This window comes from Protopterus annectens, chromosome 10.part0, assembly GCF_019279795.1.
Source record: "Protopterus annectens isolate FY-2018-M chromosome 10.part0, PAN1.0, whole genome shotgun sequence".
NCBI classification, from domain to species: Eukaryota; Metazoa; Chordata; order Ceratodontiformes; family Protopteridae; genus Protopterus; species Protopterus annectens.
This window is the reverse complement of record NC_056744.1, coordinates 479,202,015-479,219,514: the sequence shown is the minus strand read 5'-3', so window position 1 is coordinate 479,219,514 and position 17,500 is coordinate 479,202,015. Positions and strand designations below refer to the sequence as shown.

The following is a 17,500-nucleotide window of genomic DNA, read 5'->3' as shown; positions in this document are numbered from 1 at the left end:
TGTGTGTGTGTGTGTGTGTGAAAATGCCCCACATTCAATATACCTGGTGGCTAGAGGTACTCAGGCTCAAACCCTGTACCTTCAGTACAGGGTAAAAAGAGCCTAAAGTCCCTAGCCACCACTTCTGAGCTGTGCCTAGGTTTTTTTATGCTAAGAGTTGAGAGCTATAGTGAGAACTGAATTTGTATTCCCCCACTGCCCCAAGGTATTTTCTGCTAAGAGTTCAGAGCTATAGTGACAACTGGATTTGTATTGCCCAGGTTTTTTTCTGCTAAGAAACAAAGAAGACTGGGCATAGCATTCAAGTGTTGAAAGAGGTATAAGCACTGTTTCTCCAAAGAGTTCAAGTTCAGAACAATTTCTAATTAAAATAACAAAAGATGAGATGTCAAAATAGACAATTTTCATCCCTCATTACAATTTGACTATAATCTTAATACCTTCATTGAGGATTGGATAAAGATGAATTTTGATTTTCTCAGAAAGTCAAATTCATTCTCTTTAAAATACACGTTTAAATTCTAAGGGGATCCACTATTTGTCTGCCTGGGATGACATGATCGACAGACCACGATGCTTTGCCAGAGATGGCCTGCACCTATTGCCCTTGGGATTCTGGATACTGGCTAAGGCTCTTGCCACCCCTATAGTGCCTTTTTTAGGCAAGGTTCAAATGACACATTCACCACTGTAACAGGTACAAGCAAGCAAAATATGAGGGTAATGCTACTCAATGCTAGAAGTCTAAACCTCAAAATGCACTCACTCGAGGCACTCCTTAAAATGGAAAACATTGACATCTGCGCAGTGACAGAGACCTGGTTCAAAGATCCAGAGAGCACCCCTGCATTACCAGGCTATAATTCATACCACACCTTTCGGCCACCTAACCCAGACCGAAGCACTAAAGGCGGAGGCGTGTCCATATTCATTAAGAATATCCACACCTTCAGGCTAGCTGCACAGCATAATGCATCCGAGATTATCAAAGTGCAACTAACCCTGGGCAAGACTGCAATCCAAATTGTAGCTTGCTACAGACCCCCACCATGCCCCAGGATTCCCACTCCCCATTTCCTGATACACTGGAAAATATTAGGGTACAACTCAACACGCTAACAATGGGTGATTTCAACTACCCCACCATTAACTGGGAAAACTATTCATGTACCAAATCTTTTGCTCAACGTTTTCTGGAATTCATAAATTCCAACACCTTGGATCAACTTATTCACACCAGGGCAGCAATATCCTAGACCTGGTCATTACCAACATGGGCGACCAATGTTCCACACCAGAGGTCAATTCCTCTTTGGTCAGATCCGACCACAAGTTAATCACCCTAGACAGCCACATCTTGCCCCCACCCCCCATTAGGGAACTCACCGTAAAAATCTTCTCCAAAGCCAACTTCACACTTCTTAAGACGGAAGTGGCAAACTTCATGACACCCATGCAGACGGACAATAGAGGTACGACTGCTGAATCCTACACAGATGCACTTTATAAGCACTTACACGAGTGCATGGATCATGTTATCCCTACCAGAACCAAGATGCTATCCTCCAAAAAAAGGAAGCCAATCTGGTGGACCTCTGCCATAAACAAACTCTACAACAGAAGAAAAAAACTGTTGCAAAAAAGAGTAAAATCCCATGACTGGAGGAACTCCCTGGTCAGCCTCAGTAAGAAGCCGAGATCCCTCATAAAATCCTCCAAAGCTAGTTACGAAAACAAAATTACCACTGACTCTAAAGACAGCCACAAAGCATTCTACAGCTATGTCAAGAATCTCAATGGCAACACTCAGTTCTACTCTGAGTTACAACACAATGGCACTAAATATACAGAACCAACTGATATTGCCAACATCCTGACAGATAGGTTCAGTGCTAACTTTACCCCCCTCTCACCCCCTAGAGGGCCCATCTCTATACTAGAAGAATGCAAAGTTCCTGTAATCACGGCTGCACAGGTAAAAAACACACTCCCCAAAGCCAAAAACACAGTATCCATGGGACCTGACAATATCCCTGGCTGCATTCTACACAAACTACAGAACGAACTGGCACCTCACCTAAGTACCATGTTCAATCATAGCCTCACCTCACACTCTGTGCCCACTGAATGGTGCACCATGATGGTTATCCCACTCCACAAAGGGGGAGCCACGACGGATCCTGGGAACTACTGCCCCATTAGCCTGATGAGCCTGGTCTGCAAGGCCATGAAACGTATCATCATGGAACTCATAAACAAAGACATTGATAATCTCCAAACTCTGGACCCCACCCAATTCGAGTTTGTAAAAGGCAGATCATGTCTCCTAAACCTGATAGACTTATTTGAAGCAGTCACTAAAGTCATATATGAGGGTAAGGTGGTTCACACATCCTATCTAGATCTCGCCAGGCTTTCGACACTAATCCTCCACTCTGGAATTATAGATAAACTCACTAAACTAGGTATAAATCCCTATGTCACAAGATGGGTTGCCAATTGGCTCATAGACAGAACCCACACTGTAAAAGTAGCAGACTCCAAATCCGACTTCAGACCAGTGACAAGTGGAGTACCACAGGCTTCAGTCCTCGGTCCTCTCCTGTTTGGTATCTACTTCTCTGAAGTACAAGCTAACACAGAAGGTCTTTGGCTAACAAAGTTTGCAGATGACTGCAAACTAGGAGTCATAATCGAAACTCCTAACGATGTGGACATCCTACAAAAGGACCTCACTGAGACAGATGCCTGGTGTCAAAGCCATGGCCTGAAGCTCAATGCCAAAAAGTGCATTATCATCCACTTTGGTAAAAACTCTGTACCCATGAACTACCACAGAGGTGGTAGTCTACTTAACACCGAAAGTGTGTTAAAAGACCTTGGGACACAGGTGGACAGTAGTCTCTCCTTTGATAAGCACATCATCACAGTGGTCAGGAAATCCTTCTACGTGGCACACCTCATCATAAAAGGTTTCTCATCCAGAAAAAAAGAGGTCATTGTTCCCCTCTACTCATCACTCATTAGACCCATTATAGAGTGCAGTGCCCCTTTTGGTATGTACCTCACAAGACATCAACAACAACTGGAAAGGCCACAAAAATACCTCACAAAGAGGATTACTCTCCTCAAACAGATGCCCTACGCAGACTGTCTCAAAAAACTCCAGCTTTACTCCATTGCATATCGCCTACTCAGAGGCGATCTCTGCCTAACATACAAAGCTATGTCAAACCCACAACTGCTGGACATGCTCCACTTAAAGAAATCCCAATCCCACCGAGCTACACACTGTAAGGACCTAAATCTTGTCACCACAATAAACAGAACATGCTGGAGGGATAGATTCCTGTCCCAGAGACTTTCCATACTCTGGAACAGACTACTTATCTATGTCAAACAGAGCTCGTCATTAGCACTCTTCAAGAAAAATCTTGATGATTGTATGGGAAATAGGAAATTCAACCCAGGGATCTCTTCTGTGGCTCTGCTCGACAGGGGCACAGGAAAATATTTTTCTTGGGTGGCGAAAGTCAGGGTACCTTTTTGGCTAGGCTTATATAGGCCCTAGGGCCAAGAGCCTAGTACCTACCCATGAAGAGTTGAGAGCTATAGTGAGAACTGAATTTGTATTCCCCCAGGTTTTTTCTGCTAAGAGTTGAGAGCTATAGTGAGAACCGAATTTGTATTCCCCAGGTTTTATCTGTTAAGAGTTGAGAGCTATAGTGAGAGCTAAATTTGTATTCCCCCATTATTGGCTTTGTTTGTCCAGTTTTTTTGTGCTAAGAGGTTGAGAGCTGTGGTGAGAAGTGAGAAATTAATTCACTAAATTATAGCCAGTAAGTTTCAGTCTTCCTATTTTTCAGGAAGCTGTTGATTTAGCATAGTGGTATGTTGCTCTGACTGTAGTGCATAGGTTCCTGGGTTCAAGACTTACTAGTGAAATGCATGGGAACACATTTTATTCTAGCAACTTTACAAAATTATACAAGTAATGTTTAAAATGTGTCCCTGGTTTTTGAGCCCCCCCCCCAAAAAAAACCATGAAATTGAAAATGTGTGAGAAGCTGTGCAAGATGCTTATGGCTTAGATTGCTGTCATTCTATTTATAGTGTGGGTGTGGAACTTAAGTAGACTTTTATGATTGAAATGTTCTGAATTGGGCAGTTTTTTACATTATTGGTTCATGCATTTTGTTTCATTGCCTACAGTACAGTCTACTGGAAAAATGTTTAAACAATAAATTTAAAATGCACTCTGTCTAACAAGTGTGCTGTATTATACAAGGAATATAATTTAATAAAGTCAGGATGGTGCATCAAAGAAAAGAACACATGTATGTTTCTTGTTTTGTGTGCAAGGGGCCAATGATTTGAAAACAGCCCAAAGGTAATCTTTATCAACCACTGGCCAGATGCATTTTCTTTGGCTGTGGTGTGGGTTCCAATGCTGTTTCGATGAATGTACGTTTCAAGGGCAGGCAAGTTTTAATGCCAAATCTATTTTCATTGTGAAACAGTATTGCTTTTACCAGATGTCTATTAGTGTTTGTGCATTGTTGTGCTGTAAAAATAAAATCAAAATAATCATTGTAGAAGTAAAGCAGTATGCACACAGTGTTTATGGTAAATGGGGTGAAATAGCCAGGTAATGGGACATCGGAGTGGCTGCAGGGGGACTCTGGTGCCATATTTTGGTTGCCTATTCTTCAGTTTGTATCCCACAATTCCACTGGAGTGGGTGGGGTTACGTAATTATGTATGCAAATCAGATGTTAATCAGCATACAGATTTGTACCTATTTTTCATGGGCCTTGTCCAAATTTTTGATGTTTCTAGGTTGAGAGGAATGGTGGAGACCTGAGTGACTGATGGCGTTGGTTGGTGTCAGATGGTGTTGTGCTGGATCCAGTTGTGGTTTTGATGGAGGGAACTGAACTGATGCTGGTGCGGAGATGAGGTTGGGATGATGTGGATGGTGAAGAGTGATCATGGAGGATGATGGAGACTGTGATCATTGACCTGTTGTGGTTGTTCAGACCTCTGGATGGAGAGTAGAACTGAGGATGGATGGTGGGACCTGATTGTCTACTGGATATGTGCTGATCACTGTTTTTATTTTTGTTTTTGTTGGGTTGGTGAAACTGGACTGAGATTTGCCTGTGTGGAAATGGAGTTTCGGTTGGCTTGGAAATGGTGTTGTATGTGTGTGTATATTGTTCCACGTGTTTGTGTTTATGTGTTTTTTTTTTCCTGTCTTGTTTATCCATGAGCTTGATGAAATGTAATTTCGTTTAGCTGTGCACTTTTTAGTTGTATGGTTTGAGAGACAAAGTTTTTACTTACTTACTTATACAAGATACACAGAGGGTTCATATCAGACAATTTCAGTGCAAAATAGTTTACAGAACAAATGCTGGTTCACATGTGGAGGGGTTGACAGAACTGCAGAAGAAAAAGTGCAGTCTCTGAAATTTCACATGCCTAGAATATCCAGATATGATGTAATACTGTGTAGGTAATTCTCTTAAAGTTAGATCATCAGGTAACTACCAGATTTAATCTGAGAAACCATTTAAATAAAAAAATTATATCACACTGGACTGATGCCTAACTGACTATTTGTTACTGGATATTATCTGTATAAAATTATATTAACCAGGAGGTATAACCAAAGATCCAAGGCTGAAAGGATCTGTCAAGAATGATGGCACTGGTGATTTCATTCTAAACACAATGGCTGAAAAGTGTTTTTCCATCAAACAATTGACCAATGACTGTCTATCAAAAATAATGTAGCATGCCAATATTACTAACACACATAACATGTATAAGGAATGGCAGTCCTTTCCAGAAACCATGGGTGAAATATTTATGTGAATCCAGGTTTAGAACTGGTAAATTTCTATATGCCATGACCTGCTAATGATCACATACATCTATCCATCCACAAAATCTTTTTCCCATTTTCCACATGAGGTCAGGGTTTTGCTTTAGCAGTGACAATCATCTACAGCCAAGGGTCACAGCAAAGGGTGTCTAGTCCTGCCACTGTTCTTCTTCCATACCACTCACATGCATGCACACTCACATTTACAGCCAATTCACAGAGTACAGTCCACATAATGCATGTCTTTGGAGTGTGGGAGGAGACCGGACCACACAGAGAAAAAACCCACATGAATACAGGGAAGACATGCAGACTCCACACAAGGCACCCCAGCAGAGAATCAAACCAGGAACCTCTTGTGTGAGATGAAAACACTATCCACTGCACCACTGTGCCTCCCATATGAATACAGCATATATTGTTAAATGATATAAACCTCTAACTAATGAACCAGCTTACTAAGAAATAAACCTTGTACTTGAAGTATTTGCAGGTTCAAACTGCATCTTGATGATATGACCACATAATTCGGCTATCTGACAGTAAATTAAACATCGACAAACTAGAACTGTTCTCCGAGACTTGATCAGATGAATCCATGTCAGACTTAGCTATTGAATGTTAGAGTTAAAGGATCTTGCCACCAAGCAACCTTCCAGAATCTACTTTTATCCATTCCTTGATCTCATACCTCAAGGCATCTAACAACCCATTTGCATGTGTCACTATGTACCCCTATAAGCAAAAGCGAATGCAGTGGATCACCAGATACTATGATCTATGATCTTAAAGTTATGAAAAAAAAGCTTATATACTATAAATAAAATTATACCCAGCCTTTTTATGAATAAATGCTTCCACATGTAAATGCATGCATACATACAAAACTGAAAATACCTACCATGCTTGGTCACCTAGTGAAATGTCAACGACCAAAATTTCAAGCAACTACAATTTTGAAAATGACTTTTTTTTTGTAGTACATGGCACCACCTGTATCACCATCAAACCCCTACTTCTAAATAACTACCTCCATGGTCCCTGCTCCTCAGGGAAAGGTGCTAAGCAGGCAAATCATTTTTGCAACTTCAGGAATCATAATTACAGCCCTTGAAATTGTGACAGACACCAGCAATGCTCCTGAAATGAGCAAATTACTCTATACAGCAGAAGCATTACTCTCAGCTTCTGCGGAAGACAGCCTCTTAATTTAAGTAAACTTTACCACCATACGGCTGGGATAATTCGCACTTGACTATTTACACCTGACCACATTAGTGCATCTCATTAATGCCTGCGCTGTTTGCTGAACTCAGACTGATTGTAGTGCAGTTGGAAACCTAAAGCCCTATCAGCAGGTCAGCCTGCCAAATTCTTAATCTGATACTAATACCACTACCCAGAGTAGGACACATGGCTCTTTTGGTGTACTGTCTCTACAACTATGAGGAAATGCCAACCTGAAATGAGTTGCACTGCCAGCATAAAAATAGGGGATAAACAAGGGCAGACTGCATCAAGAACTACAAAGAAATAGACAGTGCCATTTCTGTACAAGTAATATCATAATGGAACAACTTAGTCCTGATGATCACAGAAATAAACATTAGGAAATCTTAAATTGTTTATAAAACACAACTTACATGGGGATATTGCTAACAATTTATATTTCCTAGGTTATCATACTGTTGCCTGGACAGTCATATACACTGTAGGTAAAATACAGAAGCAAATGTGTTTTGTTAAACTAGGCAGCAAATTATGAAAAGCTGAAAGTTTATAAGTAGATTGCATTTAGTAAAGTTTAATGCATGTGGCAATATTTACACATTTTTTTCCATAGCTAAAACTTATGTCTGAACATTATATTTGAACTACCAGTGTATGTGTTTGAAAACAAAACATTTCGTTCCTTAATGTTTCACAGAATTCTTACCTGGGAATCAGAGATCTCCTTCAAAGTCTGGTCAGAACCCACAGCAAAGAATGTCTTAGCATCTGGTGATATAGCGACTCCGGTATAAGCACATGTTTTCAAAACACATTCAGATTCTCTTTTGCTGGTCAGTACATTCCACTCGTACACTGCTCCATCCATTCCACAGGAGATTAGCCTACTGTCATCACCAGTCCATACAATGGCTCTTATCTGTAAGCAGTACAAAACAAAATTTTAGAGTAATGATGCACTTACAAACAAGACACAAGACATACTGAGCAACAATGAAATCAGCAACTGGAAAAGAAAAGCATGGAAAGCAAATAAAGATTGTTTCATGCTCTTAGTACGTTTCTTCTTTCAATAATAATAATAACAGATAAAAGTAAACAATAAGGATTAACAGTCATTCCTGAAAAAACATTACTATAAAAACATACCTCTTAATGTCTCTGTTAATGTCTGCTGACAGCATTAAAAACTAAAATGCATGCAAACTTAAATAGAACTCCAGTTATACATAAAGCAATAAAATACTTCCATTAAGAAAGAAAGCTAACAACAGAAAAAAAATCTTAACTCATTGAGCATAGAACAAGTGACTCCAAATTTTAAAATAAAATAACATTTATTTATAGAAAAGAGGCTCTTTAACATGGTATTTGGTTAGTCACTCTAAAGCTTGGGGTCTATATTATAAAGTTGAACAACCAAAATGTCGACTTACCTTTGATCGACACCTAAATCTCAAAACTGCACTTCATCGAAACTTCAAATCATCGATTTCTTTCCAACGGAAAGAAATTGGTAGGCCAGCAACAGACACCACATTAAAATAAGCACTATTAAGTGTGGGGCTTAGCCTCCCACCCCCCCCCCAATGTGGGGGCTGTGCCCCCCAAACCCCCCTAACTAAATATACTAACTCTGAGATTGCACTACATTTGGGAAAAGGGCAGATGTAACAGAACGGTCAACCAATTTCTTTCCCTATCTCTTACAGATAATACAGCTGTGTAAGAAGTTACGGTAGAAGAAAACAAAGGTAATCCATGAAGTTTAGGTCAGGTCTTTTATCTGACCTATGACCCAGAGGGTGACAAGACTAACAAGAAACATAGTATAAAGGATTAGTCCAGATAAAAATTATTTCAGCTAGCATATCTAGGGGGCTCTCCTCTGATGTCCTTCACGTGGGAGAAATAAAGATACCTTGTTGAAGTTTCAAGTAGTTTATTCAGTTAAGTAGGTAGAGTAGTCTTCTTGTTCTAATACATTACATTCAACAGAACAGATATTTAAAGGCAATTACAGAGCACAGTGGGAGAGTACAGGGAAGTTGACTGAAGAAAAATCAGGGATATGGAAACACAAGGACTCAGTCTCAAATCTTAAAGGTTAGGGCTCCTTATTTGAATAAGTTTACCAGATTAGCAGCCTGTGGAAACTCATTCTTAGTTAAAAGGTTTTTATTTTTACTATTAACAAACAGAAGTGAAGAATTCAAGCATGACAACAAACCATGAACAACCACTACAGAACTACATTTAAGAAAACACTTTTGCCTAAGCTTCATCAGATCTCTCTAACAGAGTGGTTTGTATAGTGGTTTACAGTTTGATCATTGAAAATGCCTGCTTTTATGAGGGTACTGTCAGACTTTATTAGCTTGATTGAAATATGAGAGGCTGTGCCTGCCTTTGTGAGGCTCACATTCATTGAAGCAAATTATGAAAACTTTATTACAGAGATTTTTCCAGTCTGACTTGTCCATATCAATGCTTGTATCGCATGTAATATGAGAGGTTCTACCAACTTTTATTAAGGTTCATATTTTCTGAAATACATTGGGAAGGACTAATTTTCTCCTGTTGGCAAAAAGGATTACAGTGCCTGCTTATAACAGGTTCACTATCCCTGAATAATAATGTGACCAGTTCCCATTCCTCCTCCTGATGAAGACAGACCTTTTTACATGCAGGAAAGGTAGTCACTTAGAGCCACACTAGGTGACTCCCATTTTTGTTAAAATACATGCATCTGGAGAAGTAGCTTACAGTGGAACAAAGTCACAATGTTTGTTTTTACAAAGCTTATGCATGAGCACAAACAGGAGGAAATGTAAATACAGTTTGAGACCTCAGAATGTTTTTAGTTTTTTTGTGCTCAAGAAGTAAACATCCACCAAGTGGTGACCTGCAGACTACACAAAACCTTTGCAAAAATAAATAGCTCAGGTTTTCTTTGAGCATAGGCAAACTGTGCCTATGGTATAAAGAATACAACAGTGTAAAATGGAGCCCTGGGATAACAATTTTCACTGTATTGCAAATTACAGAAGTTATGCTAAATGCAGGCTAAGGGGCTAGAACATCTTTATCTGGTGGCTGTGGGGTATCTACAGTGAGTAGGAAAGTGCCCCTGGTCTCAAAGCATGGATCAATGGTGTTCCAGTCTGTGCTCCTCACTATAAACCTCTTTCTGTGGCTAGTAGATAGGGAGGGCTATTTTGTCTGGATCTTCCGCTCTTCAGGTTCCAGGTGGTGAAGTCAAGGCTCTTCTGTTTAGATTCTTCCTGTTTTCATGTTCCAGGTGGTAACAACATTGCAAAAGAGGGCTAGATAAAGGCTGGAAATTGGGAGGTATCAGGTGGAAGGACAGCTAACCAATCTTCTGAGAGAAAGAGGGTGGCGCCAGAGGGCCAGGGGGGAGGTTAGGTGATGTAAGAGGCTGCAGTAATCAGTCTATGAGTTTTGGCTGTCAATCAAACTAGGAGGCCACCATTTGATTTCCTTTTCGCAATCCTAAAAATGTACTAAAACAATGAGTGAAAGTCACACAGAAAAACCAATCAGTAAAAACTAAATGAAAATTCTACCCAAGCTAGAATTTCCACTGAGTGACCTCTTAAACCTCCTGTATTAGAGGCACATGAGATATATACAAATGACCCTTATGATCATCAGGTGTTTCAGCTATCTGGCGATTCTGAATGCCCATGACTTTTTAAGTTGTTTTAATGGACAAATTCAGGTCAATAAAGCGACTTAAAAAGTCATGGGCATCCAGAATCGCCAGATACTTGAAACACCTGATGTTCATAAGGGTCATTTGCATATATTCCATGTGCCTCCAATACTAAAAATGTAAGGAAAACCCAAGTCCGAAAAGAGAAGTAAAAACATTCTCGGATACCTGAAAGTTTCCATAAAAGCAGATGTTTGAATAGATCACTGTTGCAGTACTTCATACTTACGGAATGTACCTTGTCAGGATAATGTGCATCCAGCCAGTCTACAAAAGCTTAGGCATCAACTGTTATGGTAAGTATTTTTTGAAAATGTTCACAATCAACTATTTTTTGTGTGTGACGCATGATACAAATACAAGGAAACAGCAGTATAAAGCATGCACCATTATGGCTATGTTACTAAGGAAAAGTAGGCAGCCCTACTCAAGAAATATTATGAACATCTAATTTTTATCTCCTTCATCATCCCTTCCTACATACTAGTCCTCATCTTCATGTCATTATGGTTTTGTACTCTGTAACCAAAGTTATTGTCATGTCATACTTTTTGTTAACCAACTAAGTGAAATGGGCCTTTTGGATTAGGTTTATTTATATTATCAGAAAATTATTTAAAAAACAACTCATCAAAGAAAATAAAAAACAGTAGAATTCAGTCGTTAGCTAGCCTGCTGATCAACATAATCAATCAAACACACAGCAGACATATGCAAACATCAAACATTAGCACTAATACACAAAACTTCCCACCACACCATTCAATATCCACATGATTGGCAACACAAAAAATGCACAATGTATATATGCTTCTTCCTTCCAGGACAAGTCCCTCAACCCCCAACATTTATATAAACATCTTTGAAATTGCACTTAGGAAAAGTGGTTAGGACACATAGTTGTACAAATATTCAACTATCACAGCTTTTATTCAGTCCACAACCACCTCTCATACCTTTCTTTCTCACAGTGCACAGCTAATATATGCTTTCACCACAGTATTCTTTAACATATACTGTCAAATGTGAATCACATCCCCCACCTCTACAGACACACACACACACACACACACACACACACACACACACACACACACACACACACACACACACGTTTTTGACCACAGATCACTCAGTCCAACACATACTTTCAAACAATCACTGCAACACTTTCTGTACACAGAAACACACACACACTCTCACACACACACACACACACACACACACACACACACACACACACACACACACACACACACACACACACACTTCATGCTTTTGATGAGTTACTTCAGGAGACAAATTCCACATACCACACCCTCAACTATACCCCCACAAAACACACACACACACCACATTTCAAACATACACACCAGGAAAACCCAAACCACAACACAGTTTCAACCACTCACAATAAACAGTATTTCCACAATATGGACCACACAAACCCTAATTTACACGCACGCATGCACACACACACACACACACACACACACACACACACACACACACACACACACACACACACACACACACACAAAATCACATTGCAACCATACACATTAGGAAAAACCCAAACCACAACACAGTTTCAACCACTCAATATGAAAACTTCTTGCACAATACTGACCACACAAACCCTAATTTACACCCACAAACAAACACACACACACACACACACACACACACACACACACACACACACACACACACACACACACACACACCATGTTTCTGACCACAGATCACCCAATCCAACATGTACTTTTAAATGATCACTGCAACCCATTCTGTACACACAAACACACACACTGTATGTTTTTGATTACTCACTTCAACAGACAAATTCCACAAACCACATCAAGTATGCACCCACAATACACACACATTTCAACCATACACATCAGCAAAAAAGACAAATCATAAAATAGCTTCAACCATTCACTATAAACACTGCTTGCACAATACCAACCAGACAAACCCCAATTTACACACACACACACACACACACACACACACACACACACACACACACACACACACACACACACACACACACACACAAACCTTTTACAGCATTATGTGTTATATTCATTTTTTGTTAACCAAGTATGTGAACTAGCCCTTTTGGATTAGGTATTTTATGCAATTCTGTTACATATATAGAAATCAGCAGGAAGACTGAATTTGCTTTTCATACTTTTGGCATGGCTACTGCCAGCTACACACTTCTATAAATGATGCCAAGGAGGTAATAATTAAGCCCATCTACAGACCAGAGCCCTAACTGGAGTATACAGCTGCTGTTGTTTATGAGCAAGTTTTTGAGAGGTTTTTATCCACTTACTAAAACTACTCTACCTTTCCATCAAATCTAGTTAGTGGTTTATTCCTCCTAAAGATATATATACCAAAATATGTAAATCCCAACAAGTATACCACCACCCCAATAGCAAAACAACTAATACTCAGTGGCAATATTCACCATAATCCAGGTCTGGAATCACAACAACATATAGCTTAACACCTACCGATTCTAACCATACTACTACTATTATCCTATTTCAAGATTCAAACTATTCCACCCCAACATCAGAAGCCTATGCAATACACTAGAATCACTTCACACCTGAATTTTCCTCCACAGACCTAATAACTTCAAAGTGACTATAACCTGGCTGAAACTTAACATTTCCAATGAACAGATACTCTCACCAGGTTACAATATTCTTAGGTTTGACTGACTCCCCAAAAGAGGTGGTATGGCAGTTATATTTTCAGCAGGCAGCCATGTCCCTGTTACAAGACTATCTCCTCCTCCTCCAATGCTGAAATACTGACAGCAGCTTTACAAATCACCAGTCATAAAACATTTTGAATAATAGCTCTTTACACTTCCCGAGACTGCACAACCTACCTAATCAGAATCAAAGGTACACTTTAGTGTGCGTCAGCTAATATATCCAATGAAACCATCATGCTAGAGAATATTATTGCAAATTGGACTTTCTCAGGCCATTTTCCCTAAACATTCAACCAGAATACCTCCTCCTGCTGTTACCTTTACAACTTCAACCAATTAATCAACATTCCTAATAGGTTCAACAAAATTAATGGTACAGAAACAACCCTAGATTGGATCTTAACCACTAACCCAGAAAACATAGCCAAATCTGGAATTCTAAAAAAATACCTTCCCAAATATGCCATCCACATACTTATTCATAACTCACCACATTCAGTTTTGTTAGGAGTTTATTTAGGTTTAACAGAATTACCTTCATCAATACTCTGAAACTCTACATTTGGAATATGTCAAACTATTTCCTTTTTAGACAATGCCCTTCAACATTTCAATGACACCTTTCAAAACATCCTAAACTAAAAAGTTAACCTAATCCCATCCCTTGTCTAACACCCACAATCAGCTAGCGAAATAAAGCATGGTGTACCTGGCAAGCCAACAAAACTTCTGCAAACTACCAATCCTATTATCAATTATGAAATATAATAAAAAACTAAGTCACATCTAACAAAAAGGAAAAATATTCTACTAAGCAAGAGGACATACATTATTAAACTACAAAAACATTCTGTCAACCACTACTCGCCTCCTGAAACCTAGGAAATGCACCTAGCCTACCCCATCCAGTGAAACTGACTTCATCATAACCCGCATCTTTAATAAAGATTTGATCAGTGTAGCCACAACACTAACTAAACTCAGCTTCATTTCATTCCCAACAACCAACTAAATCTTCTTCTACCAGCAGCTCCAATGCCTTTACTCTCCAGCCTGTAGCCCCATCCACAATGAAGCAATATGTCTTATTTTCTTCATTTTCTTTTGGCTATTCCCATTAAGGTTTGCCACAGCGGATCATCTGTTTCCATTTCTTCCTGTCCTCTGCATGTGGCTCTGTCACACCAGCAACCTGCATGTCCTCTCTCACCACATCAATAAACCTTATCCTAGGCTTCCTCTTTTCCTCTTACCTGGTGGCTCCATCCTTTGCATCCATCTCCAAGTATGCCCAGCATCCCTCCTCAGCACATGTTCAAACTAATGCAATCTCACCTCCCTGGCTTTGTCTCCAAACAGTTCAACCTGAGCTGATCCTCTAATATACTCATTTCTAATCCTGTTTATCCTCATCACACCCAATACATATCTTAACATCTTTAACTCTGCCACCTCCAGATCTAACTCCTGTCTTTTCATTAGTGCCAACATCTCCAACACATATAACATAGCTGGTCTCTCTACCATCTTGTAAATCTTTCCTTTCACTCTTACTTGTGCCCGTCTGTCACAAATCACTCCTGACACTCTTCTCAACCCTCTCCACCCTGCCTGCACTCTCTTCTTCACTTCTCTTTCACACTCACCGTTACTCTGAACAGTTGATCCCAGGTATTTAAACCCAGCCACTGGAGGATGCACAAGCCAGTGTATTTCTTTGTGCTGGTCCCAAGCCCAGATAAATGGGGAGGGTTACATCAGGAGGATCATCCAGTGTAAAAATTTTGCCAGATCAATATGGGGACAACAATACAAATGAAGCAATATATCACTCAACTAAAATCAAATACCCTAGTCCCAGGATACCCCCCTGCACAGAACCTCAGAATAGCTGCTCATACCATTGCCTACCCTGTCTCTATCCTTATACTGGATGTATACAGGAATCTCTATTCACTACCTCATGGAAAGTTTCCTATATCCTGCCATTGTACAATGTTGGCCCCTATGCTCTAATTTTACCCCTTGCCAACTTTCTCCTTTTCAAACACATCCACTCTCAACTACTAAACTACCCCACCCAACATGGATTTCTCTCCTGTCATAGTACTTCCTGTCACAGTACTACTAACGTTACCTTTCTTTCTTTCCTTAACGCCATTCACAAATACAGAAATGACCATTATTTTGTATCATCAGTCTTCCTTGGCTTATCAAAAAATTTCTAGACAGTCTTTTCTACAAAACTATTCTCCCAACTCTCATCCTTTGTCTCTCTCCATCAGCCCTAGAATGGTTTAAATCATACCTCACTAATATGACCCAAAGTGTAAAATGGCAGCAATCAATATCTATCTTTCTTCCCATATCAGTGGGTGTCCCTCAAGTCACAACACATGGTCCCCTACTCTTCAGTATACTGATTAATAATCTTCCGCTTTACTCCACAAACTCAGGTCTTATCCAGTATGCTGATGATTAGACTATTGTCTGCACAGCAAAAACAATACTTGATTTTAAGAACATTACTCGGCTCTCCTTCATCTCTACTAAAGCCTGTATCAAACAGTCCAAACTCATACTAAAGCTGAAAAACATCTAAGCTAATGCTATTGACCCCCAAGTTAAACTCCAGTGTCAAAACTAACTTCACCTTTTTTTTCTTCTGATGGTGTCACCATTGAATTTGTTTCTAATACAAAACTGCTACATGTCATCAGTTATGAAAATCTAATACTTGACTTCCATTTCCAAGAGGTAGTCATGAAAACAAACCAGATACAGGGCAAAATCCAACTGAAAAGAGTGCTAACAAATGCATAGCAACTGCTTACCTACTTCCACACTCTCACATGCTGACTCCATCTTCATAAAGCTGCATTCAAGCCAGCTTGCACAATTTCAGCAATGATACAATAAAATAACTGAGTTCAATACCGTGGTAAACATAAGAACCCATCACCACCAACATAAAATTACTCAATTGGCTTGAATACTCAAATTATCTCAACTACTGTCAATTGAAAGTAGCACAGAAAAATTTTAAACATTCAGGACAGCTGCCCATCCCATAACGATTTGCTTCCGTGGTATATTATCATTAGAAAAAAATCACTCTTCTCACAAATTCCTAGCCTATATCACTCTCTCCCTTAACACCTACGGTGACTCCCTTTACTTTAGCTATGTTGCTAAAACCTAGAATTTCTTACCCATCTCCATCCAAAAGAGTAGAAAACCCAGTCTTTTCAAGCCCTCACAAAAATCATATTTCAAGAATACCTTAATCTGTTACTGTACCTCTCACATTCTGTAAAAACTTCCCCCCTCTCTCTCTCTCTCTCTCTCTAACAGCCTCCACTCCATCTAAATTTCATTTTGCCTATGTAGTCACATTGCTTTCTAGCTAAAACTACTATACCCTTAGTTAATTACCTCTACTTCTCTCCTCGCTTAGCCTCAGCTCAATAAAACCTCTTTTACAAACCACATCCCTCAAAATAAGAACACTGTATATGTTTCCAGAAGGTAATATGTTCTACTGCAATATGATATATCCTTCTGAATGTTTCCAGAATATGCAATGCTGTACTGCCATTTGCATTACGTATATACCATGTTACATGCTGTTCACTATCTTGTATAATACCTACTATTATATTACCTACTATCATGCAGTATTAAATTATGTTCAATGCCTTTTGAACAAGCCTTAAGTAATGATCTCCTATATATGTAGACCCTGTATGTGTATGTACACAAATATATACTGAATATGTATACATATATTTGTTCAACAGGTTATTGCTTGCTATGCTTTTGGAGCTTTTCTCCCTGACCCTCCATGGAAAATAGGCTTGCAACCCAGATGAACATTCTCGGTAAATAAATGCAAACAAAC

At 39.5% G+C, this 17,500-nt stretch overlaps 1 protein-coding gene across 1 annotated transcript in view; it reads right to left on the bottom strand.

Moving 5' to 3' along the window:
• Positions 1–17,500, bottom strand: part of CFAP57 (cilia and flagella associated protein 57) — a 1,240,893-nt gene that overhangs the window by 664,004 nt on the left and 559,389 nt on the right. The window contains exon 10 of the mRNA XM_044085374.1: positions 7,827–8,039. Coding sequence (XP_043941309.1) covers positions 7,827–8,039 — 213 coding nt within the window. The remainder of the gene's footprint in view (positions 1–7,826; positions 8,040–17,500) is intronic.